This window comes from Artemia sp. Qi Xiang Cuo, chromosome 4 (genome assembly GCF_049724085.1).
Source record: "Artemia sp. Qi Xiang Cuo chromosome 4, ASM4972408v1, whole genome shotgun sequence".
In the NCBI taxonomy this organism is placed as follows: Eukaryota; Metazoa; Arthropoda; class Branchiopoda; order Anostraca; family Artemiidae; genus Artemia; species Artemia sp. Qi Xiang Cuo.
In genome coordinates, this window is record NC_142797.1 from 79,383,046 (window position 1) to 79,410,888 (window position 27,843).

Here is a 27,843-nt window from a genome sequence, read left to right on the forward strand (position 1 = left end):
AAGTTCTAAATCAACATCTTTTGTCGGATATGTCGGATAAAATTGACAAATTCTAAGTTTAAAAGAGAATACATTTTTTTTATCACCAACCTTTGGCAGAAACATCTGAGAAAACTGACAAAATCTAAATATCAGAGTGACTAAAATCTATATCAACATCCTTTTCTCGGATACGTAGGATAAAATTGATAAATTCTAAGTGTTAGAATGAATAAATTTTTTTATCAACATCCTTTGGCAGATACATCGGATAAAATTGACAAAATCTAAATTTCAGAATGAATAAATTCATTATCAACATCCTTTGTCAGATACATCGGATAAAATTGACAAATTCTAAGTATCTGAGTGACTAAATTCTATATCATCATCCTTTTCTAGGGTACATAGGATAAAATTGTCAAAATCTAAATGTCAGTGTGAATAAATTTTTTTTTTATCATCATCCTTTGTCAGATACATCAAATAAAATTGACAAAATCTAAATTTCAGAATAAATTCATTATCAACATCCTTTGTCGGATATGTCAGATAAAATTGACAAAATCTAAGTATCAGAGTGGCTAAATTCTATATCATCATCCTTTTCTCGGGTACATAGGATAAAATTGTCAAAATCCAAATGTTAGAGTGAATAAATTTTTTTTTATCAGCATCCGTTGTCCGATACATCTAATAAAATTTATAAAACCTGAATTTCAGAGTGAATAAATTCATTATGAACATCCTTTGTCGAATATGTTGGATAGAATTAACAAAATATAAGTGTCGGAGTGAATAAATTTTTTTATCAACATCCATTTGTCAGACACATCAAATAAAATTGACAAAATCTAAATTTCAGAATGAATAAATGCTTTAACAACATCCTTTATCAGATATGACGGATAAAATTGACAAAATCTAAATTTCAGAATGAATAAATTCTATATCAACATCCTTTGTCAGATATGTCGGATAAAATTGACAAAATAAAAGTGTCAGAGTGAATAAATTTTTTTTATCAACATCCTTTGGCAGATACATTTAGTCACTCTGATACTTAGATTTTGTTAATTTTATCCGACATATCCGATAAAGGATGTTGTTAAAGCATTTATTTATTCTGAAATTTAGATTTTGTCAATTTTATTTAATGTATCCGACAAAGGATGTTGATAAAAAAAATTATTCACTATGACACTTGTATTTTATCAATTTTATTCGATGTATCTGGCAAAGGATGTTGATAAAAAAATTTATTCACTCTGACACTCAGATTCTTTCAATTTTATCCTATGTATCAGAGAAAAGGATGTTGATGTAGAATTTAGTCACTCTGATGCTTAGATTTTGTTAATTTTATCCGACATATCCGATAAAGGATGTTGTTAAAGCATTTATTTTTTCTTAAATTTAGATTTTGTAAATTTTCTTTAATGTATCTGACAAAAGATGTTGATAAAAAAAAATTATTCACTCTGGCACTTATATTTTATCAATTTTATTCGATGTATCTGGCAAATGATGTTGTTAAAAAAAATTATTCACTCTAACACTTAGAAATTGTCAATTTTTATCCTATGTATCCGAGAAAAGGATGTTGATATAGAATTTAGTCACTCTGATACTTAGATTTTGTCAATTTTATCTGACATATCCGACAAAGGATGTTGATATTGAATTTATTCATCTGAAATTCAGATTTTGTCAATTATATCCGACATATCCGATAAAGGATGCTGTTAAAAGCAGTTATTCATCTGAAATTTAGATTTTGTCAATTTTATTTGATGTATCTGATAAAGGATGTTGATAAAAAAAATATTAACTCTGGTATTTGGATTCTTTCAATTTTATTCTATGTATCCGAGAAAAGGATGTTGATATAGAATTTAGTCACTCTGATACTTAGATTTTGTCAATTTTATCCGACATATCCGATAAAGGATATTGTTATAGCATTTATTCGTTCTTAAATTTATCTTTTGTCTATTTTATTTGATGTATCTGACAAAGGATGTTGATAGAAATATTTATTCACTTTTACACTTATATTTTATCAATTTTATTCGATTTATCTGGCAAAGGATGTTGATATAGAATTTATTCATTCTGAAATTTAGATTTTGTCAATTTTATTTGATGTATCTGACAAAGGATGTTGATAAAAAAAAAATTATTCACACTAACACTTAGGTTCTGTCAATTTTATACTATGTATCCGAGAAAAGGATGTTTATATAGAATTTAATCACTCTGATACTTAGATTTTGTCAATTTTATCCGACATATCCGACAAAGGATGTTGATATAGAATTTATTCATTCTGAAATTTAGATTTTGTCAATTTTATTTGATGTATCTGACAAAGGATGTTGATAAAAAAAATTTTCACACTAACACTTAGATTCTGTCAATTTTATCCTATGTATCCGAGAAAAGGATGTTTATATAGAATTTAATCACTGATACTTAGATTTTGTCAATTTTATCCGACATATCTGATAAAGGATGCTGTTAAAGCATTTATTCGTTCTTAAATTTAGATTTTGTCAATTTTATTTGATGTATCTGACAAAGGATGTTGATAGAAATATTTATTCACTTTTACACTTATATTTTATCAATTTTATTCGAATGTATCTGGCAAAGGATGTTGATAAAAAAAAAATATTCACTCCGATACTTAGATTTTGTCAATTTTATCTGACATATCCGACAAAGGATGTTGATAATGAATTTATTCATTCTGAAATTTAGATTTTGTCAATTTTATTTGATGTATCTGACAAAGGATGTTGATAATGAATTTATTCACTCTGACACTTAACGAAAAATGCTATTCCAACTCTTGCATTTCAAAGAAAGAAATCCAAAATGAACTTTGAAAAATCAAGCGAATGTAACTGTGACAAGGTAAACCATAACAAAACGCTACAAAATATTCCAACTCTTGCATTTCAACGAAAGAAATTCAAAAATGAACTTGGAAAAATCAAGAGAATGTAACTGTGACAAGGTAAACCATGACAAAACACTACTGAAATATTCCAACTCTTGCATTTCAAGGAAAGAAATCCAAAATGAACTATGAAAAATCAAGAGAATGTAACTGTGACAAGGTAAAGCACAACAAGATACTACTGAAATATTCCACCTCTTGCATTTCAAGAAAGAAATTCAAAATGAACTTTGAAAAATCAAGAGAATGTAACAGTGATATGGTAAACCACGACAAAACACTACTGAAATATTCCAACTCTTGCATTTCAACGAAAGAAATCCAAAATGAACTTTGAAACATGAAGAGAATGTAACTGTGACAAGGTAAAGCACAACAAGACACTACTGAAACATTCCAACTCTTGCATTTCAAGGAAAGAAATCCAAATTGAACTTTGAAAAATCAAGAGAATGTAACTGTGACAAGGTAAACCACGACAAAACACTACTGAAATATTCCTACTCTTGCATTTCAAGGAAAAAAAATCCAAAATGAACTTTGAAAAATCAAGAGAATGTAAATGTGACAAGGTAAACAACGACAAAACACTACTGAAATATTCCAACTCTTGCATTTCACGAAAGAAATTCAAAATAAACTTTTGAAAAATCATGAGAAGTTAATTGTGACTATTTAAATTTCGAAAATACGATACTGAAATCTTCCACATCATTCATTTAGACTAAAGGAATCCAAAATGAACTTTTAAAATTCCTTAGAAGATAACCGTAACAAGGTAAACCACAAAAAATCCCTCTTTAAATAACCATAATCCTGCAATTCACGAAAGAAACTCAAATGAACTTTGAAAAGTCCAGAGAATATAACTGTGAGATGGTAAAGAATAACAAAACACTACTGAAATATTCAAACTCTTGCATTTCAACAAATAAAACCCAAAATAAAACTTTGAAAAAATCAAGAGACAGTAACTGTGAAAAGGTAAACCACTACAAAACACTACTGAAATATTCCAACTCTTGCATTTCACGAAAGAAATTCAAAAGAACTTTGAAAAAATGAAGAGAAGGTAACTGTGACAAGGTAAAGTACGACAAAACACTACTGAAATATTCCAACTCTTGCATTTCACGAAATAAATTCAAAATGAACTTTGAAAATCAAGTGAATGTAACTGTGACAAGGTAAAGCACAACAAAACACTACTGAAATATTACAACTCCTGCATTTCAACAAAAGAAATCCAAAATGAACTTTGAAAAATCAAGAGAATGTAACTGTGGCAAGGTAAACCATGACAAAACTCTACTGAAATATTCCAACTCTTGCATTTCACGAAAGAAATTCAAAATGAACTTTGAAAAATCAAGAGAATGTAGCTGTGACAAGGTAAACCACGACAAAATACTACTGAAATATTCTAACTCTTGCATTTCACGAAAGAAATTCAAAATGAACTTTGAAAATCAAGAGAATGTAACTGTAACAAGGTAAAGCATAACAAAACATTACTGAAATATTCCAACTCTTGCATTTCAACAAAAGAAATCCAAAATGAACTTTGAAAAACCAAAAGAATGTAACTGTGACAAGGTAAAGCATAACAAGACACTACTGAAATATTCCAACTCTTGCATTTCAACGAAAGAAATTCATAATGAACTTTGAAAAATTAAGAGAATGTAACTGTGACAAGGTAAACCACGACAAAGCACTACTGAAATATTCCAACTCTTGTAATTCACGAAATAAATTCAAAATTAAATTTGAAAAATCAGGAGAATGTAACTGTGACATTTTAAAGCACACAAAGACACAAAAGAAATATTCCAACTCTTGAATTTTAACGAAATACATCCAAATTGAACTTTGAGAAATAAAGAGAATTTAACTGTGACAAGGTAAACCACAACAAGACAGTGACAAGGTAAAGCATAACAAGACACTACTGAAATATTCCAACTCTTGCATTTCAATTAAAGAAATTCAAAATGAACTTTGAAAAATTAAGAGAATGTAACTGTGACAAGGTAAACCAAGACAAAACACTACTGAATTTAAGTTTTTTTCATCTTATTCGAATACATGTAAAAAAAAGTTGAAAAAAATATATCATGTTAAAAAAAGGGGGGGCCAAACCTTTGGAGGGAGGGGGCGTCCTTCAAGTGTAGGGATAATGGGCCTGTGGGGTGTTGAGGTCTCGGCTGGTTAGGGTCGTTGGCGCTTATGATCCATTGTGTCTCGTACACATAAGCATCTTTATACTTGATGTGCAAGGATTTATAAGTTCTTTTCTGAAATTCTTGGATAAAACTATTTTCATATCATCTACGTATCTCTTAGTATCAATTTTTTAGTATACTAAAACGTTAGATCTTATTTTAAATTGAAAACACTAACCAAACATCCCTTGTGTATTATACAGACGACACCGGAGAGGTAAAGCTAGGTCAACTCACAATGTCATTTTATCGTCGTTAGCCATTTTCATAGACTGATGTTGTTTCAAATTTACAACAAATTACCTGAGTTAACAACCCCTTCGGGGTTACCTTAACTGCTAATCAGTTTAATCCTTTTTTTTCTCCACCTTCACACAATCCAATCATTAATTAGAATCATTCACACTCCTATTATTCAAAACATTAATTAATATCGTTCATAGTGTCCAATTTGCGAATTCCTTATCCCTTTTTGCAAAAATGTCAATCAAAAAATTTCCTAAATACGGAATTTGACAATCACAAGTTTTCGATGTAAAAAAAACAAAACAAACAAAAACAAAAAATTAAAGTGTAATACTCACTCTCTTTGAAAAACCAAACCTGACTATACCCACCAAACCAGAATAGACCTACCAAACCTGATTATAACAACCACAGCAGAATATAACATCAAAAACAGACTATTACCAACAGAACAACACTATAACCACACAACCAGTATATACGACACAAAACTGACACCACCCAAAAAACCAGAAATCACCTACCAACCCAGACAAGACCAACCAAAAACCTGTCTGGTTGGCCTTGGTAGGTCAATAACCCAAATAGCACAAGATGGACCAGAAGTATAATACCATGTGAGGGAGTTCTGAATCTCTTTGAAAAGGTGTAGAGGCGTACGCAAATAACATAGAGATTCCTAGGGGCGTACGTAAATTCAATATAAGCATACTACTGGCCTTTGTGATTAAGGGGTCATTTTTAAAGAATTTGAACAAAATTCGAACTTTAGCTTAAAGAGCAAGGTATTGACTAGGGGGCGAACCCCCTAACATACCTATTAAAAATATATGAATATAGAAGTTCGTTACGTAAGTTAATTCGTAAGTTACGTATATTTATTACTAATAAAAGCGTTCGTAAATAAAATTCAACAAGTTTCGAGAAAGCCATTTAACCAAATAAAAGTAAAATTAATATGCCAATTTCTTTTTAATTATTCATGCACGCTGAGCCAAAATCAAAACCCGCATTAATTAAAAAACGTTCACAAATGAAATTAAAAAAACAAGTTTTTTTTAACTGAAAGTAAGGAACGACGTTAAAACTTAAAACAAACAGAAATTATTCCGTATATAAAAGGGGCTGTCCCCTCCTCAACACCTCGCTCTTTACGCTAAAGTTTGACTTTCTCACAACTTAACTTTTTTTAAACAATAAAATTTTGTTTTAATTGCAAATTTTTTTAATTAACTTTAACGAAATTCACACCATCAGATTCAGCTTATCAACGAACAGTATTAAAGAAGCTTTAAACTCCTATCTGCAAAAATGTGGAATTTTGCATTTTTAATTAACTCTAACGAAAATTACACCATCACATTCAGCTTATCAGAGAACCCTATTAAAGAAGTTTCACGGTCCTATCTGCAAAAAGTTGGAAATTTGTATTTTTTGCTCGAAGAAAGATCACGATGCGTGCCCTCCAAAAAATGGAGGGCAACTAGGCCCCCTCCCACGCTCATTTTTTTCTCAAAGTCACCCAATTAAAATTTTGAGATATCCATTTTGTTCAGCATAGTCGAAAATCTAATAAATATGTCCTTTAGGATTACTTAATCCCCCACAGTTCCCAGGGGAAGGGCTGCAAGATATGAACTTTGCCCATTGCTTACATATTGCATTGGTTATTGGGAAGTATACAGACATTTTCAGGAAGGATTTTTTTCTGGTGGGTGGCTGGAGGATGGGGCTACTCGGGAGAATTTTTCCGTGGAGGATTTTTCTTTGGGGTTAGGGACATCTCTATGAAGGGTGCGCCGGATTTCCAAGCATTATTTAAAAAACGATCAGAAATTAAATTTAAAAAAAACAAGTTTTTTCAACTGAAAGTAATAAGTAACACTAGAGCTTAAAACGAACAGAAATTATTACGTATATGAGGGGGTTCTCCCCCAAGTCAATACCTCGCTCTTTACGCTACAGTTTTTTTAGTGCTTTCAAAAGAGCTATGTATTCTAATTAAACGATCTTTGTGATTCAGGGGTTTGTGAATTAAAAACTTTTTTAACTTTTAACGTAAAGAGCGTGGTATTGACTAAGGGGAGAACCTCATATACGTAATAAGATATACGTAATAAATAAATAAAAAAAAACAAGCGATACGGCTCAATAGTAATCGAAACTTTTAAAAACGGAATTTTGATGTCAATAAATGTATCAAAAGAATGGGCTTATAATGCTGATTCTAAATATATAAATTTTATTAAGTTTAGTATTACTCATCAAAGGCTACGAGCCTGAGAAAATTTACCTGATTTTTTAAAGAAGGAGGAAAAATCCCCAACAAGTAAAAGAATTTTAATGAAAATCACACCGTCAGATTTAGCGTATCACAAAACCCTATTACATAGGTTTCAAGCTCATATCTGCAAAAATCTGCAACTATATCTGCAACGTATTTTTGCCAGAAGAAAAATATACGAATATAGAAGTTCGTTACGTAAGTTAATTTGTAAATTACGTCAGAACCAAATTTAAAGACAGCCATTTAGCAAAAGAAGAGTAAGATTCTTATGCAAATTTTATTTACTTATTCAATGACGGTGAGCCAAAATAAAAGCTGCATTAACTAAAAAACGATCAGAAATTAAATAAAAAAAACAAGTTTTTTAAACTGAAAGTAAGGAGCGACATTAAAACTTAAAACGAACAGAAACTATTCCGTATATGAAAGGGGCTGCCCCCACCCCAACGACTCGCTATTTACTCTAACTTTTGACTCTTTCTCCCAACTTTAATTTTTAAAAAAATAAAAAACTTTAGCGTAAAGCGCGAGGCGTTGAGGAGGGGACAGCCCCTTTCATATACGGAATAATTTCTGTTCGTTTTAAGTTTTAATGTCGCTCCTTACTTTCAGTTTAAAAAACTTGTTTTTTTATTTAACTAACCAAAGGCACAAGTCTAATCTTCTGCAAGAGTAGCCTTTTCATGGAAGTTACAGCTTTGGACTGGCTGCAGTTCAATGCTGAACTCCTCGTTATTTATAATTGGGATCAGAAATATTCCAAGGTGTATGCCTCACCAGAGAGTTAAAATTGCTAACAAAAATAAAACCAAGCAAAAGTGGGTGCAGTAGGGGGCTTCAGTAATCTTGACATTTTAAAAAAAAAAAAAAAAGGTTTGTACGTTCAACTTTTTAGGCCTGGAAAATAGCCAAAGAGCTGATTGTTTACGTGAAAAAAGGTTGTAATTTCTTTTTTATAAATATTTCAAATTACTAAAATAACAATGCGTATCTTAAGCCGATATTGTAAGGTTAACTTCTATTTTATTGTACAATTATTGATTATGTTAGGCTACTAAAATCTCCAACTATTTACGCGAGTTTCAAGCAAAGTTATAATTACAGTTGTCGAAAAGAATACTATTAATCAGAGGCAGATCTAGAGTAAAATCTTGGGGGGAGGGGTCAATGTGGTAAAGACACCAATAAACAAAATCTTGGGGGGCAGCGTGACTAGGTTGACAATAACTGACCAAATTGACAACTTTATTTTTTAAAAAGAGTGAAAAACAGATAAAAACAAGGAATAAGGGTGCCATAAAACTATTGAGGGACCTGCCCCCCCCACACATGGATCCACTAGTGGTATTAATCTAGGTTGTTTTTCAGGGGAGTGATGGCAAAATGCAAGTCATACCATGGCAACATTCTAGATTCTACGGCTAATCACGTTTTGAGGGCAATTTTCGAGGGCAAAAGGGCCGAATTCCATCTGAGTAAAAAAAACTATTGAGCTTCCGAGTGAGTGAGGCTTCCAAGAAACATCAGCTGGCTGTGCTAAAACAAAACAAAAAACATTGAAATGGGGTTTTGCTTACTGTTGTTTTAAACCCTTCAATATTGTGGCTTTATCTACTAAAGATAGTCGTTAAATGTACAGACAGTACTTGCACTACCATCGAATTCTTAAGAGGTTCCCTTAATCCCCCCCCCCCCCCAAAAAAAAAATTGGATTCTTCAATATTACCCATAACAAACATCCTTAGGTACACGAAGGTTAACAAAAAACATAACTGTTAGCGTGCGCTTTCGTGGAAGTTTTGGAGAAGTCAATACCCTTTTGGGAAAGTTGGGGGGAAACCCCAAAAATACGGGTTAATAAAAGCACAGTTTACAGTATACAAATTAAGGCGATTTTCTCCAAACTATTGTCACACTCCACACTATAAAAAATAGTTTGTTTTTTTTGTTGTTTTTTTGTATGTGATTAACCAACTGAATTCCAAAAGTGGCAAAAAAAGAAAAAAAAATTGTTTTGGACTCCTTCCAATATATGCACGAATACTTTGTTGAAACCACCTAGTGGGTTGACAATTTATTGTTCGAGGGAAGCATGTAAAGAACCTTTTACTGACCTTTACTGACCTTTTGTTATTGACCTTTTACTGAATGTTTGTAAACAGTCAACACGCTGAATTCAAAGGAAAACATCAGTTATTTAATTTATCACTTTGAATATTTTCAGTGCCACATTGATGGCTGTTGCTTCCGTGATGGAAAACGCCGTATTGACATGGTCCTAGCGTACACGGAAAAAAGCGTTACAGACGAAATGCATTTTCAAAGAAGATCTGTTTTCGAGTCAGAACTGCAAAAACAAGGCTTAGAGCTGGAGCTGGAAGATTGTGTCGTAAGAATCCTTAGCCATAGAGCGTTAAAATAACAGTTCTTTCACACTATGTCGCAGAGCCTTTCGCACTATCATAACTTAAGACCTTGCGTTACTTTGGTTCCCATGTAACTGAACCCCGTTTAACTCAATCAAATTCAACTCAATTCCATGCATCTCAAATACATCCAACTTAGACCCCGTGCAATTCAATACCAATTAAACTTAGCTCCATTCAACTCAACCCCATGCAGCCCAGCCCCCAATCAACTCAACCGCTATTCAGTTGAACCCCATGGAACTCATTTTCCTTTGACCGACCACCTATCTAACTCAACCCTCGTTCAATTCAATTCCGTGCAAGTCAACGCGGTTTGACAACCCGTAACTGGTTACACGTTAGGTTGGGTCGTTTTGAATGGGGGCTGAGTTGAATAAGGGTTAAATCGAATGGAGTTGAATTATATGGAGTCAATTTACAGGGCGATTCCAGTTAAATGGTGTCAATTAAAATGGTAACGGAATTGAATTGGAAGGGGATTGAGTCAAATGGGGGTTGAATTACATGGGGGCTGGGATACACGATCTTTGAGTTGAATAGACTGGGTAGCATGGGGATTGATTTGCATTGGTGTTGAGTTACGTGAGCGTTAAACGGGAGTTGGATTAAACGAGAGTTGAAGGGGTCAAGTGAAACGGAGTTGATTTAGGTGGGGGTTGAGTTAAACGCACGCCGTTGCATCGTATGCTCTTATGGAGTTAAATCAATGAATTTAATTTCTGGAAAAGAAATCAATAAATTTTGAAAATATATTCCTAAGCTTTCCTAGAAAGCTTTTCTTGCTTAATCAGAGATTGAATCTCTATCTCTAATCCACGCTCGAATTTTTGAATTGCTCGCTTTTGGTGGTTTCGATGATTTAAAATGATCATTATAATTGTTTTATGGATGTAAACGTTGGCCTAGCATGAAGGAACTTGTTTGAGTGGAAAAATTACATACGCAGTATGAAAGCTGTTTAATAATGTTTCCGACTTCTTACAAAATGTAGAAAACATTAAAAATATTTACGACATTCGAATATTCACAATAATTCATGCAGGATCAGTTCCACATTGCGTTAGTATTTTAGATCAAAAAGTAAGGTAAATTGAAAAGGGAAAAAAAAAAAAAAAAAACAAAGAGAAACAAAGCTTGTCTTGGACAAGGAACAGTTAGAACCATTAAGCGTTAAACTACACAGTAATAAATTTATTTACAAAAATTTACATGTAATTTTTGTGATTTTGCTTTTCATTGAGCCAATCCTAAGAGATATCTTCTATCAAAGGGTAAAATAAATAAATTTTTTCAACTAACCTTATCCTAACTATTTGATATTGAAGAACAAAAGCTAAAAAATAAAAAAATGTTTTATCTTTTAAAAATTTTAAGGTTATACCAGTGGTTCACAACCGATTTTGGTCCACCCCACCTAGGCACTGTTAAAAATGCGACATATGCCATTTTTGAAACTTTTCAGGAGAGCCAAAAAACGGAAAAAAGTTTGTCGGCTGTGGTCGCTCTTAATGATGAGGGTAATGGGGATAAAGGGATTATATTCTAAACAAACTTTTATGCTCTTTTCAGCGGTATAAATTAAATTTCAGTACTACGAGCGAATTCAAAATTTTTCCATTTTATAGAGCATATCTCCTTTTGTCTTGACAAAAAAAGGAGACAAATGCCAGGTCCCCATACTATAGCACCATAATATAATCCTTTTCTGTCATTTTGAATTATGACAAGACCTAATAAAAAAGAGACATACGCCACTTACAACCTTATGCCTCTTTTTATCTTCGACCAAAACGGCTTATGTCGCACTTTTAATTATCACAGCCGTTCTGTATCTACTGTGGCAGAACATGTTTTATGTTCATCCTGTTCATTTTGTACAGTTTGAGGAAGCGACTTTCTAGTGAAAGTCTTTCACCATTTCTTACGCAATGGGTTAGGGAAGCCTTAAAAATAAAAAAAACATGTTTTCTCATATTTGGCATAATTAGAAATACTGGCCCTCTAAGTATTGGTCCGTTTTGATGATATTATATAAAAAGGAAACTATTCCTTTTTGGCAAAATCGCCAAGAGATTGATTTAGCCTAAATCCTAAATAAAAACCAAAAAGAAAAGCTGTATTTGATGCCAACAAAAGGATTATTTCCAGTGGCGTAATTTTGTCAAACTCCTGGGGAGGGGCAAAGTCGGGGCCGATTTTCCCAAATCAAGTGAAAATGACAGTGAAAACTGAAAAATGAGCCATAGTACCATGAAGGCAAAGATATACTAAAGAAAACTGACCCGTTTCTCTGGATGCTTGAATTATGCAGGCTTATCTTAGTTTTGACAAGATTTTTTGCAGAAACTAAATTTCAGCTGGGGGGGGAATGAAGTCTTGGGGGGGGAAGCAAACTGGTGCCTGGAAGGGGAAGTTGCCCCCTGCCCCATAGCAATTTACGCCTCTGACTATTTCTCACAGAACGATTAAGTTTTTTTTACTTATTTATATCCTTATTGTCAGTTGCTGAAGTAAATTTACTGATTGTACAAAAGCAACTTTGGGTTTTTACATGAGTACTTAGACTAGTTATTTTGCATACTGGTTTGAACTTTCTTATATTCTCTTTTGATTTCAGGTTTGTCTTCTTCTTAAAGTATTAATCAGAAAAAATTTTTGCTCAAAATAAGTTTTTCAAAAAAAAAGTAAAGAACTCCATTAAACCAAAAATGAGCAAAAATGGAATCAAATAATCTACCAAGCATACCACTACCACAAATCAGTATTAATAAATAAATGAAACCCAAAACAAACAGAAATTAAAATTCAAACTCAAAACGAGCAGAAATTAATTTGATTAGGGTTCTAAGCCCTATGCTTTCTAAAAGCCAGAATATAATTTGTACTTTACTGAAAAAAATTCAAATGAATCTACTGAAAAAAATGTGCATTGTCAGTTTAATGTACCGTAAATATGATTATATTTATTCCTTAGAATCTTAATTAATTTTTTCTTTATAAAAGTTATAAAAGTGGAAACATTTAAAAGAATTGTTTTAAGTAAGGAAAAAATAATATTATTGCTTTTAGAAATCACGAGGTTTAGAACCCTACTGAAATTAATTTCCGTTCGTTTTGAGATTGCCTTATTTTAATTTCTGTTTGTTTTGGGTTTCGTTTATTTATTAATACTGATTTGTGGTAGTTCTGTGCTTGGTAGATTATTTAGTTCTATTTTTGTTCATTTTTGGTTTAATAGAGTTCTTTTTTTTTGAAAAACTTACTTTGTGGAAAAAATTTTCTTAATTAATTTCTGTTCGTTTCATATTGACATAGTCTTTTTCAGGGAGAAAGACTCAGCCTCTTCCGAAGTTAAACAACCATCCCTTCCATAATTACCTTTAATACCCCTGGGCAAAACTAACAACCCCTGTCCCTAGTCTCTGGGGTTTGTTTCAACCTCAAAAGCCTTGGTATATGATATTTAGACTATTTTAAATAGAATGGCTATCTAAAAATTTTCTATTAGACGCATTTCGGGACAATATGATGTGTGCGTAGGGGGGAGAGGGTAGCTGCCCTCTGATCACTTTGACTCTTAAAAAGGGCAATAAATCGTCTGATTACCAATCCAATGAGCCCCCTTTGAAGCTAATATCATCACACTCTCTATAAAAGCCCTATATGTCCCCAGGGCAAAACTTACAACCCTTGCCCTGAGGGCTGGGGGATTTGTTATACTCAAAGACATAATTTCCAGACCTTTCTGACAGACTTAACAAAATGGCTATATAGAAATTTTGATTGGAACTGTTTGAGGAATTGATAGGCTTGGAAGGAGACATTTGCCATCTGATCACTTTCGACTAATAAAAAAACCACTAGTCCTCTCAATTTCCAATCAAATGAGCCCTTTTTGAAGCTGCAACGGCAAAAATTTCTATAAAAATGTTAAATTCCCCAAAGGCATAACTTATGACCCTCGTCTTGAGGACTATGGGGGGAGGTTTGTCATCATCAAAGACATAATTTCCAGACCATTCAACTACATTGAAAAAAATGGACATATCAAAATGTTGATCGGAAATGTTTGGGGAAATGGTGGGTGGGGGGGGGGATTCTCCTTTTGATTATTTTCGACTATTAAAAAAGGCAATAGCCCTCTCAATTTCCAATCGAATGAGCCATTATATGGCATTATATGCCCCCAGGGCATAGCTTAAAACCTTAGCCCTGAGGGCTGTGGGGGGTTGTCAGTAGAAAGGCCTTATTGACTCCGAACATGACCACGTGGTTTATGGTTTTCTCACTGAGAATGAAAAAACAGAATTTTTCTCACTTGAAAAAACATGATTTTTCTCACTCTGATGGATGTTTTCTTGGACGGTTATGAGTGTTGGTCAATTTATTTGTTGTTTTTCATGGATGTCAACAGCAATTCATGTCTGTTCTTATGGTTCGTTGTCAGTGAGAATGGAAAAACAGGAACTTTCTCACATTTATGGATGTCAACAGCAATTTATGTTCCTGTTTTATGTATGTTCGTTGTCAGTGAGAATGGAAAAACAGGAACTTTCTCACATTTATGGATGTCAACATCAATTCATGTCTGTTTTTATGGTTCGTTGTCAGTGAGAATGGAAAAACAGGGACTTTCTCACATTTATGGATGTCAACAGCAATTTATGTCTGTTTTATGTATGTTCGTTGTCAGTGAGAATGAAAAAACAGGAACTTTCTCACATTTATGGATGTCAACAGCAATTTATGTTCCTGTTTTATGTCTGTTCGTTGTCAGTGAGAATGGACATGCTCGACGCGAATGTTATGAGATTGTTTGGCTAACCTAACCTGAGAACTTGATTTACATATTCGGAGGGGAAATTATTGATTCACGAAGGGGGAATTAAGAAACATTATGGTTTCTTTGATCTTTAGGTTAACCTAGCCTGTGAAATTGATTTACATAATCGGTGGGGAAATTATTGATTCACGAAAGTGGGATTAAGAAACAAACATGGCTTCTTTGATCTTTAGGCGAACCTAACCTGAGAAATTGATTTACATAATCGCTAGGGGAATGTATTGATTCACGAAAGGGGGAATTCAGAAACATTATGGCTTCTTTAATCTTAGGTCTAAGGGATAAACGTTCTTTAGGTCAGAGAGAAAAATTAATATGCTATTTTTAAATAGGGCTTCATTGATCTTTAGTGTCAGGAATCATAAATGACATCACTTGTTATCTTGGAATTATGCTCTAAAGAGATAGAAATTCTATTTTTAAATGCGGCTTCCTTGAGCTTTAAGTCGGAGAGATAATTTGATATTCTAACGAAACCCTAATAGTTTAGCTAGGAAAATTTATGAGATGAAGAGATTAACGTAGGAAAGGGTTTCCTAGAAATTTGAAATGTGTCAGCGCAGGGATGCCAAAAAACAAAAGGAACACACAGAAATTACTTTTAGGGGATTATTTGGGCGAAACCGTTTTAGACAGGTTATGGAATTATTTCGGCGAAACAGTTAGAGACATTTTAAAAGATGATTTAAAAGATGATTTTAGAAGAGGTTTTGAGTGTGGTCGTTATAATACACAAGTTCCATTTGAACAGTGTTGTGAGGTCCCCTACCACAACCCCAAAGGGTTCCCAAACCCCCACCCAACTCCGAAGGAACCTACCGGTCCTCAAAGGTTCTCCGGATTCCCAAAGGGCCCCCGGCGCCCCAAAGGCTCCTGAACCACCATTTTAATACTTTTTAAGGCTTTATTATATCTTTTCAGAACAAATTATTATTTTCGGGAATTATTTCGGCGAAACAGTTAGAGACATTTTAAAAGATGATTTTTGAAGAGATTTTAGAAGAGGATTTGAGGATGAAACTCTGAGGTCGTTATAATACACAAGTTCCATTTGAACAGTGTCGTGAGGTCCTCTACCCCAACCCAAAAGGGTTCTGGTCCCCCCACCCCAACCCCCAAGGAACCCCCCCGGCCTCAAAGGTCCCCCCCACCACCCCAAGGACCACCCGGCCCACAACGGTCCCACAGACCCACAAAGGCTCACCCCGAGCCCCCTCTTTCGTTGATGTGTATTGTCTGAAACTTATGATTTGGGATATGTAAATTACTATTTCGGACTTTTCTAAGCTAGATTTTTTAGTCTTTCGTTGGTGTGTGTTGTCTGAAACCTATGATTTGGGATGGATGGATTGCAATTTTTGACTTTTCGGAGCTGGATTTCTGAGCATTTCATAGATGAGTGCTGTCAGAAAATTATGATTTGTGACGTGTAGTTTTCAAGCTGGACTTTTCAGAGCTATGATTCTTAGTCTCTCATAGGTGTTTGTTGTCTGAAACTTCTAGTTTAGAATGAATAGTTTGCTATTTCAGGCTTTTCTGAGCTAAGGTTTCCTAGTATTTCGTAGGTGAATGTTGTCTGAAGCCTATAGTTTGGGATGAGTATTTTGCTATTTCGGGCTTTTCTAAGCTAGATTTCTTTAGTCTTTCGTTGGTGTGTGTTGTCTGAAACCTATGATTTGGGATGGGTTGATTGCTATTTCTGACTTTTCTGAGCTTGATTTCTTAGTCGTTCATAGGGGTGTTTTGTCTGAAACTTATGATTTGGGATGGTTAATTTGCTATTTCTGGCTTTTATTAGCTAGGTTTCTTATCCTTTCATATGTGTGTGCTGTCAGAAAATTATGATTTGGGATTTGTAGTTAGCATTTTGGACTTTTCAGAGCTAGGATTCTTAGTCCCTCATAGGTGTTTGTTGTCTGAAGCCTATAGTTTGGGATGAGTAGTTTGCTATTTCAGGCTTTTCATAGCCAGATTTCTTAGTATTTCGTAGGTGTGTGTTGTCTGAAACCTATGATTTGGACTGTGTGGGTTGCTATTTTTTGACTTTTCATAGCCAGATTTCTTAGTCTTTCGTAGGTGTGTGTTGTCTGAAACCTATGATTTGGATTGTGTGGATTGCTATTTTTTGACTTTTCTGGCTTGGATTTCATAGCCTTTCGTAGGGATGTGTTGACTGAAACCTATGATTTGGGATGAGTGGTTTGCTTTTTGGACTTTTCAGAGCTGGATTTCTTAGCCGTTCATAGGTGAGTGTTGTCTGAAACCTATTATTTGGGATGGTTAATTTGCTATTTTTGACTTTTCTGAGCTAGGTTTCTTAGCCTTTCATAGGTGTGTGTTGTCAGAAAATTATGATTTGGGATGTGTAGTTTGCTATTTCAGGCTTTTCTGAGCTAAGGTTTCCTAGTATTTCGTAGGTGAATGTTGTCTGAAACCAATAGTTTGGGATGAGTAGTTTGCTATTTAAGGCTTTTATGAGCTAGGTTTCTTAGCCTTTCGTAGGTGTGTGTTGACTGAAACTTATAATTTGGGATATGTAATTTGCTATTTCCGACTTTTTATAACCAGATTTCTTAGTCTTTCGTAGGTGTGTGGTGTCTGAAACCTATGATTTGGGATGTGTGGGTTGCTATTTTTTGACTTTTCTGAGCTGGATTTCTTAGCCTTTCGTAGGCGTGTGTTGACTGAAACCTATGATTTGGGATGGTTAATTTGCTATTTTCGACTTTTCTGAGCTAGATTTCTTAGCCTTTCATAGATGTGTGTTCTTTCAGAAAACTATGATTTAGGAGGTGTAGTTTGCTTTTTGGACTTTTCAGAGCTAGGACTCTTAGTCACTCATAGGTGTTTGTTGTCTGAAACTTCGAGTTTGGGATGAGTAGTTGGCTATTTCAGACTTTTCTGAGCTAAGGTGTCTTAGTATTTCGTAGGTGAATGTTGTCTGAAACTTATGATTTGGGATATGTAAATTACTATTTCGGGCTTTTCTGAGTTGGATTTCTTAGTCTTTCATAGGTGTGTGGTTTCTGAAACCTATGATTTGGCATGAGTGGATTGCTTTTCGGACTTTTATGAGCTGGATTTCTGAGCCTTTCCTAGGTGTTTGTTGACTGAAACGTGTGATTTGGGATGTGTAGCTTGCTATTTTGACTTCTATGGGCTAGGTTTCTTAGCCTTTCATAGGTAAGTGTTGTCAGAAAATTATGATTTGGGATATGTAGTTTGTTATTTCAGGCTTTCCTGAGCTAAGGTTTCTTAGTATTTCGTAGGTGACTGCTGTCTAAAACCTATAGTTTGGGATGAGTAGTTTGCCAGTTTTGACATTTCTAAGCTAGGTTTCTTAGTCTTTCGTTGGTGTGTGTTGACTGAAACCTATGATTTGGGATATATAGTTTGCTATTTTTGTCTTTTCTGAGCTGCATTTATTAGCCTTTCATAGATGTGTGTTGACTGAAACCTATGACTGGGATGAGTGGTTTGCTATTCCTGTCTTTTCTGAGCTACATTTCTTAGCCTTTCAAATGTATGTGTTGTCAGAAAATTAAAATTTGGGATATGTAGTTTGCTATTTGAACTTTTCAGAGCTATGATTCTTAGTTCATCGTAGGTGTTTGTTGTCTGAAACTTCTTGTTTGTGATGAGTAGTTTGCTATTTCAGGCTTTTCTGAGCTAAGGTTTCTTAGTCTTTCATAAGTGAATGGTGTCTGAAACCTATGATTTGGGATGTGTTAATTACTATTTCGGGCTTTTTTAAGCTAGATTTCTTAGGCTTTCGTTGGTGTGTGTTGTCTGAAACCTATGATTTGGGATGGGTGGATTGCTAATTTTGACTTTTTTGAGCTGGATTTCTTAGCCTTTCATAGGTGTTTGTTGTCTGAAACCTATAGTTTGGGATGACTAGTTTGCTATTTTTGCCTTTTCTGAGCTAGGTTTCTTAGCCGTTCATAGGTAAGTGTTGTCTGAAACCTATGATTTGGGAATATGTAAATTACTATTTCGGGCTTTTCTGAGTTGGATTTCTTAGTCTTTCATAGGTATGTGTTGTCTGAAACCTATGATTTGGGATGTGTGGGTGGCTATTTTTTTACTTGTCCGAGCTGCATTTCTTAGTCGTTCATAGGTGAGTGCTGTCTGAAACTTATGATTTGTGATGGTTAATTTTCTATTTCCGATTTTTATTAGCTAGGTTTCTTAACCTTTCATAGGTGTGTGTTGTCAGAAAATTATGATTTGGGATTTGTAGTTTGCCATTTGGACTTTTCAGAGCTAGGATTCTTAGTCCATCATAGGTGTTTGTTGTCTGAAACCAATAGTTTGGGATGAGTAGTTTGCTATTTCTGGCTTTTCGGAGCTAGTTTTCTAAGCCTTTCATTGGTGTATTCTTTCAGAAAATTATGATTTGGGATAATTAAATTACTATTTCGGACTTTTCTGAGTTGGACACTTCTAAATTTTTTCCGTAGAAGATAGGAAAAGTTATACTATGATTATGATTATTTTCCATGAAGATAAAAAGTTTCACTTTAATTCTAAATTTTCTTAAATTCAATTCCGACCTTTCTCAAAGAGATAAAAAAAAATTAAAGTTCTGTTCCAAATATTTTCCCGGAAGAAGAAAAGTTCAACTTCGATTCTGAATTTTCTCAATGAAAATGAAATAAGTTGTTGATCAAATCTATTTTCCCAAAATAATATAAATTTTTCCACTTCAGTTCAGATTTTTTTCTCAAAGAGATGAAGAAATTTAAAGTTCTGTTCCAAATTTTTTCATAGAAGATAGGAAAAAGTTATACTTTGAACGTGAATATTCGAGTTCTATTCTGAATTTTACCAAAGAACACAATTCAATTCTAATTTCCCCAATAAAAAATTTAAAGTTCAATTCTAAATTTTTCGGTGGAAGATAGAAAAAGTAATACCATACGTGTGAATATTTTCCCGGAAGATAAAAAGTTCTAGTTCAATTTAAAATTTTCTCAACGAAGTGAAGAAGAATTCAAGTTCTCTTCTGAATTTTACCAAAGAACACAATTCAATTCTAAATTTCACAGAGAAAATAAAAATCTTCCACTTCAGTTGCTTATTTCACAAAGACATAAAGAAATTTAAAGTTCAATTCTAAATTTTTCGGTGGAAGATAGAAAAAGTAATACCATACTTGTGAAATATTTTCATGGAAGATAAAAAGTTCTAGTTCAATTTAAAATTTTCTCAACGAAGTGAAGGAAAGTTCAAGTTCTCTTCTGAATTTTCTCAATGAAAAAGAAATTAGTCATTGATCATTTCTATTTTTCCAAATAATATAAAAATTTTCCACTTTAGTTCAGATCTGACTCGAAGAGATGAAAAATTTAAATATTGTTCCAAATTTTTCACTGAAGAAAAAAAGTTCAAGTTCTCTTCGGAATTTTACCAAAGAACACAATTCAATTCTAATTTATTCAGAGAAAACAAAAATCTTCCACTTCAGTTCTTTATTTCACAAAGACATAAAGAAATTTAAAGTTCAATTCTAAATTTTTCGGTGGGACATAGAAAAATTAATACCATACTTGTGATTATTTTCACGGAAGATAAAAAGTTCTAGTTCAAGTTAAAATTTTCTCAATGAAGTGAAGAAAAGTTCAAGTTCTCTACTGAATTTTACCAAAGAAGACAATTCAATTCTAATTTCTAAAGAGGAAGTAAAAATCTTCCACTTCAGTTCATTATTTCACAAAAGACATAAAGAAATTTAAAGTTCAATTCTAAATTTTTCGGTGGAAGATAGAAAAAGTATTATCATACTTGTGAATATTTTCCCGGAAGATAAAAAGTTCTAGTTCAATTTAAAATTTTCTCAACAAAGTGATGAAAAGCTCAAGCTCTCTTTTGAATTTTACCAAAGAACACACTTCAATTGTAATTTCTCCAGAGAAAATAAAAATCTTCCACTTCAGTTTTAAGTTCCCCAAAGATAAGTTAACCCAAAGAAATAAAGAAATTTAAAGTTCTATTCTAAATTTTTAGATGGAAGATAGAAAAAGTAATACTATGACTGCGATTGTTTTCCATGAAGATCAAAAGTTTCACTTTATTTATAATTTTTCTTAAATATCTTCACTTAGGTTAGCTTAGGTTAGGTTCACCTAAGTGAAGCGTACGTAGGCTAACCTAACCTAACCTAATCTAACCTAACTTAATCTAGTCTAAACTAACCTAACCATACTCGCCGGAAAAGGTTAGGTTAACTTATCATGAGCACTCATGATAAGTTAACCTACCCTAACCTAACTTAAAAATGTAGAAATGTTTCTATTTATTTATTAATATTTATTTATACCTAACCTAACCTATTGTTTTGAAGGTTAGATGAACGAGTTTGAACAATTGTCTTTAATAATAGAACGAGTCACTCATTTTCTAATTTAAAAATTTGATGGGTAAATCCATAAGACAAAGCAGCTAAAATTTAATTTAAAATTAGAAAAGAACTTTAAATTTTTCATCTCTTTGAGAAAAAAAAAACAGAACTGAAGTGGAGCCTTTTTATTTTCTTTGAAAAATTACAAGAGAACTTTGAATTTTTTATGTCTTTGCGGAATTAAGAACTGAAGTGGAAGCTTTTTTCATTTGCATTGGTAAAATTCAGAATTGAGCTAACTTTTTTCACTTCTTTAAGAAAATTCAGAAGTGAACTTGAACATTTTGCACTTCTTCGAGAAAACTCAGAATTAAAGTGATGCTCCTTATTTTCATGTCGAATATTCAAATCAATGTATAACTTTTTCTATCTTCTATGAAAAATTTGGAACATAACTTTAAATTTTTCATCTCTTTGCAAAAAATCGGTAGTGAACTTAAGAAAATTAGAATTAAAGTGAAACTTTTTATCTTCACTGGAAAATAATCACAATCATAGTATAACTTTTCCTATCTTCTACAGAAAAATTTAGAACTGGACTTTAAATTTTTTATTTCTGTGAGAAATTAAGAACTGAAGTGGAAGGTTTTTTCATTTTCATTGGTAAAATTCAGAATTGAGTTAACTTTTTCTCTTCTTTAAGAAAATTCAGAAGAGAACTTGAACAATTTGCACTTTTTCGAGAAAACTCAGAATTAAAGTGGAGTTCCTTATCTTCATGTTGAATATTCACAATCAATGTATAACTTTTTCTATCGTCTATGAAAAATTTGGAACAGAACTTTAAATTTTTCATCTCTTTGAGAAAAATCAGAACTGAATTTAAGAAAAATTATAAATAAAGTGAAACTTTTGATCTTCATGGAAAACAATCGCAGTCATAGTATTACTTTTTCTATCTTCCATCTAAAAATTTAGAATAGAACTTTAAATTTCATTATTACTTTGGGGAATTTAAAACTGAAGTGTAAGATTTTTATTTTCTCTGGAGAAATTAGAATTGAAGTGTGTTCTTTGGTAAAGTTCAAAAGAGAACTTGAACTTTTCTTCACTTCGTTGAGAAATTTTAAAATTGAACTAGAACTTTTTATCTTCCAGGAAAATATTCACAAGTATGGTATTACTTTTTCTATCTTCCACCGAAAAATTTAGAATTAAACTTTAAATTTCTTTATGTCTTTTGTGAAATAATGAACTGAAGTGGAAGATTTTTACTTTCTCTGTAGAAATTAGAATTGAATTGTCTTCTTTGGTAAAATTCAGTAGAGAACTTGAACTTTTCTTCACTTCATTGAGAAAATTTTAAATTGAACTAGAACTTTTTATCTTCCGTGAAAATAATCACAAGTATGGTATTAATTTTTCTATATCCCACCTAGAAATTTAGAATTGAACTTTAAATTTCTTTATGTCTTTGTGAAATAAAGAACTGAAGTGGAAGATTTTTTTTTTCTCTGGAGAAATTAGAATTGAATTGTGTTCTTTGGTAAAATTCCGAAGAGAACTTGAACTTTTTTTCTTCAGTGAAAAATTTGGAACAATATTTAAATTTTTCATCTCTTCGAGTCAGATCTGAACTAAAGTGGAAAATTTTTATATTATTTGGAAAAATAGAAATGATCAATGACTAATTTGTTTTTCATTGAGAAAATTCAGAAGAGAACTTGAACTTTCCTTCACTTGGTTGAGAAAATTTTAAATTGAACTAGAACTTCTTATCTTCCATGAAAATATTTCACAAGTATGGTATTACTTTTTCAATCTTCCACCGAAAAATTTAGAATTGAACTTTAAATTTCTTTATGTCTTTGTGAAATAAGGAACTGAAGTGGTAGATTTTTATTTTCTCTGTGAAATTTAAATTGAATTGTGTTCCTTGGTAAAATTCAGAAGAGAACTTGAATTCTTCTTCACTTGGTTGAGAAAATTTTAAATTGAACTAGAACTTTTTATCTTCCAGGAAAATATTCACACGTATGGTATTACTTTTTCTATCTTCCACCGAAAAATTTAGAATTGAACTTTAAATTTTTTATTGGGGAAATTAGAATTGAATTGTGTTCTTTGGTAAAATTCAGAATAGAACTCGAATATTCACGTTCAAAGTATAACTTTTTCCTATCTTCTATGAAAAAATTTGGAACAGAACTTTAAATTTCTTCATCTCTTTGAGAAAAAAATCTGAACTGAAGTGGAAATTTTTATATTATTTTGGGAAAATAGATTTGATCAACAACTTATTTCATTTTCATTGAGAAAATTCAGAATCGAAGTTGAACTTTTCTTCTTCCGGGAAAATATTTGGAACAGAACTTTAATTTTTTTTCATCTCTTTGAGAAAGGTCGGAATTGAATTTAAGAAAATTTAGAATTAAAGTGAAACTTTTTATCTTCATGGAAAATAATCATAATCATAGTATAACTTTTCCTATCTTCTACGGAAAAATTTAGAAGTGCCCAACTCAGAAAGGTCCGAATTTGTAATTTAAATATCCCAAATCATAATTTTCAGAGAGCATACACTAATGAAAGGCTATGAAAACTAGCTCCGAAAAGCCAGAAATAGCAAACTAATCATCCCAAACTATTGGTTTCAGACATCAAACACCTATGATGGACTAAGAATCCTAGCTCTGAAAAGTCCAAATAGCAAACTACACATCCCAAACCATAATTTTCTGACAACACACACCTATGAAAGGCTAAGAAACCTAGCTAATAAAAGCCGGAAATAGCAAATTAACCATCCCAAATCATAAGTTTCAGATAGCACTCACCTATGAACGGCTAAGAAATCCAGCTCGGAAAAGTAAAAAAATAGCAACCCACCCATCCCAAATCATAAGTTTCAGACAGCACATACCTATGAACGACTAAGAAATCCAACTCAGAAAAGCCCGAAATAGTAATTTACATATTCCCAAATCATAGGTTTCAGACAACACTTACCTATGAACGGCTAAGAAACCTAGCTCAGAAAAGGCAAAAATAGCAAACTAGTCATCCCAAACTATAGGTTTCAGACAACAAACACCTATGAAAGGCTAAGAAATCCAGCACAGAAAAGTCAAAAGTAGCAATCCACCCATCCCAAATCATAGGTTTCAGACATCACACGCCAACGAAAGACTAAGAAATCTAGCTTAAAAAAGCCCGAAATAGTAATTTACATATCCCAAATCATAGGTTTCAGACAACATTCGCCTATGAAAGACTAAGAAACCTTAGCTTAGAAAAGTCTCAAATAGCAAAATACTTATCCCAAACAAAACGTTTCATACAACAAACACCTACGATGAACTAAGAATCATAGCTCTGAAAAGTCCAAATAGCAAACTACATATCCCAAATCTTAATTTTCTGACAACACATACCTTTGAAAGGCTAAGAAATCTAGCTCAGAAAAGACAAAAATAGCAAACCACTCATCCCAATCATAGGTTTCAGTCAACACACACCTATGAAAGGCTAATAAATCGCAGCTCAGAAAAGTCAAAAATAAGCAAACTACATATCCCAAATCATAGGTTTCAGTCAACACACACCAACGAAAGACTAAGAAACCTAGCTCAGAAAAGTCAAAAATAGCAAACTACTCATCCCAAACTATTGGTTTCAGACAACATTCAACTACGAAATACTAGGAAACTTTAGCTCAAAAAAGCCTGAAATAGCAAACTACATATTCCCAAATCATAATTTTCTTACAACACTTACCTATGAAAGTCTAAGAAACCTAGCCCAGAGAAGTAAAAATAGCAAGCTACACATCCCAAATCACACGTTTCAGTCAACAAACACCTAGGAAAGGCTCAGAAATCCAGCTCAGAAAAGTCCAAAAAGCAATCCACTCATCCCAAATCATAGGTTTCAGACACCACACACCTATGAAAGACTAAGAAATCCAACTCAGAAAAGCCCAGAAATAGTAATTTACATATCCCAAATCATAAGTTTCAGACAACATTCACCTACGAAATACTAAGAAACCTTAGCTCAGAAAAGTCTGAAATAGCCAACTACTCATCCCAAACTCGAAGTTTCAGACAACAAACACCTATGAGTGACTAAGAATCCTAGCTTTGAAAAGTCCAAAAGCAAACTACACCTCCTAAATCATAATTTTCTGAAAGCACAAACCTATGAAAGGCTAAGAAATCTAGCTCAGAAAAGTCAAAAATAGCAAATTAACCATCCCAAATCATAGGTTTCAGTCAACACACGCCTACGAAAGGCTAAGAAATCCAGCTCAGAAAAGTAAAAAAATAGCAAACTACACATTCCAAATCATAGGTTTCAGACACCACACACCTACGAAAGACTAAGAAATCTGGTTATGAAAAGTCGGAAATAGCAAATTACATATCCCAAATCATAAGTTTCAGTCAACACACACTTACGAAAGGCTAAGAAACCTAGCTCATAAAAGCCTGAAATAGCACACTACTCATCCCAAACTATTGGTTTCAGACAACATTCACCTACGAAATACTAGGAAACCTTAGCTCAGAAAAGCCTGAAATACCAAACTACACATCCCAAAGCATAATTTTCTGACAACACACACCTATGAAAGGCTAAGAAACCCAGCTCAGAAAAGTCAAAAATAGCAAATTAACCATCCCAAATCATAGGTTTAAGACAACACTCACCTATGAACGGCTAAGAAATCCAGCTCAGAAAAGTCAAAAATTGCAATCCATCCATCCCAAATCATAGGTTTTAGACAACACACACCAACGAAAGACTAAGAAATCTAGCTCAGAAAAGTCCGAAATAGTAATTTACATATCCCAAATCATAAGTTTCAGACAATACACATCAACGAAAGCTGGGACTTGGTGAGAGTCTTTGAGGGTCTGTGGGACCCTTGTGGGCGGGGTGGTCCTTTGGGAGGTTGGGGGGACCTTTGCGGACCGGGCGAATCCTTGGGGTTTGGGGTGGGGGGATCGGAACCCTTTGGGGTTGGGGTAGAGGACCTCACGACACTGTTCAAATGGAACTTGTGTATTATAACGACCTCAGAGTTTCACCCTCAAATCCTCTTCTAAAATCTCTTCAAAAATCATCTTTTAAAATGTCTCTAACTGTTTCGCCGAAATAATTCCCGAAAATAATAACTTGTTCTGAAAAGATTTAATAAAGCTTTAACAAATTATTAAACTGGTGGCTTTGGAGCCTTGGGGGCGCCGAGGACCCTTTGATAATTCAGAGAATCTTTGTGGACCGAGGGGTTCCTTGGGAGTTGGGTGGGGGTATCAGAACCCTTGGGGGTTGTGGTAGGGGACCTCACAACACTGATCAAATGGAACTTGTGTATTATAACGACCACACTCAAAACCTCTTCTAAAATCATCTTTTAAATCATCTTTTAAAATGTCTCTAACTGTTTCGCCGAAATAATTCCATAACCTGTCTAAAACGGTTTCGCCCAAATAATCCCCTAAAAGTAATTTATGTGTGTTCCTTTTGTTTTTTGGCATCCCTGCGCTGACACATTTCAAATTTCTAGGAAACCCTTTCCTACGTTAATCTCTTCATCTCATAAATGTTCCTAGCTAAACTATTAAGGTTTCGTTAGAATATCAATTTATCTCTCCGACTTAAAGCTCAATGAAGCCGTATTTAAAAATAGAATTTCTATCTCTTTAGACTCCCGCATAATTCCAAGATAACAAGTGATGTCATTTATGATTCCTGACACTACATATCAATGAAGCACTATTTAAAAATAGAATATTAAATTTTCTTTATGACCTAAAGAACTTTTATTCCTCAGACCTAAGATTAAAGAAGCCGTAATTTCTCTCAATTCCCTTTGTCATAAATCAATACATTCCCCCAGCAAGTATGTAAATCAAGTTCTCGGGTTAGATTAACCTACAGATCAAAGAAGACATGTTTGTTTCTTGAGTCCCCCCTTCGTGCTTACTTAACTTCTCCCCTAGCAATTCTATCCATCGAGTTTTTGGGTTCGTTTCACATAAAGATCAAATAATCCATGTTTGTTTCTTAATTTCCAAGTTGGGAATCAATACAATCACCCGCCGAGTATTTAAATCAATTTCTCAGGTTAGGTTAGCCAAACAAAAAAGAAGCCATGTTTGTTTAATTGCTGTTGACATCCATAAATGTGAGAAAGTTCCTGTTTTTTCATTCTCACTGACAACGAACATACATAAAACAGACATAAATTGATGTTGACATCCGAGAAAAACATTAAATAAATTGACCAACACCCATAACCATCCAAGAAAACATCCATCAAAGTGAGAAAATCCATGTTTTTTCAAGTGAGAAAAATTCTGTTTTTTCATTCTCAGTGAGAAAACCATAAACCACGTGGTTCGTACGGGAGTCAATAAGGCCTTTCTACTGTTGTCATACTCAAAAAAATAATTTCCGGACCCTTCAACTACGTTCAACAAAATTGCTATATCAAAATATTGATCGGAAGTGTTTGGGT

The 27,843-nt window shown here is 33.3% G+C and overlaps 1 protein-coding gene across 1 annotated transcript in view; it reads left to right on the forward strand.

The window, feature by feature from the left end:
- Positions 1–27,843, forward strand: part of LOC148953474 (anoctamin-3-like) — a 433,736-nt gene that overhangs the window by 21,839 nt on the left and 384,054 nt on the right. Inside the window, exon 2 of the mRNA XM_089087971.1 lies at positions 9,927–10,091. Coding sequence (XP_088944097.1) covers positions 9,927–10,091 — 165 coding nt within the window. The remainder of the gene's footprint in view (positions 1–9,926; positions 10,092–27,843) is intronic.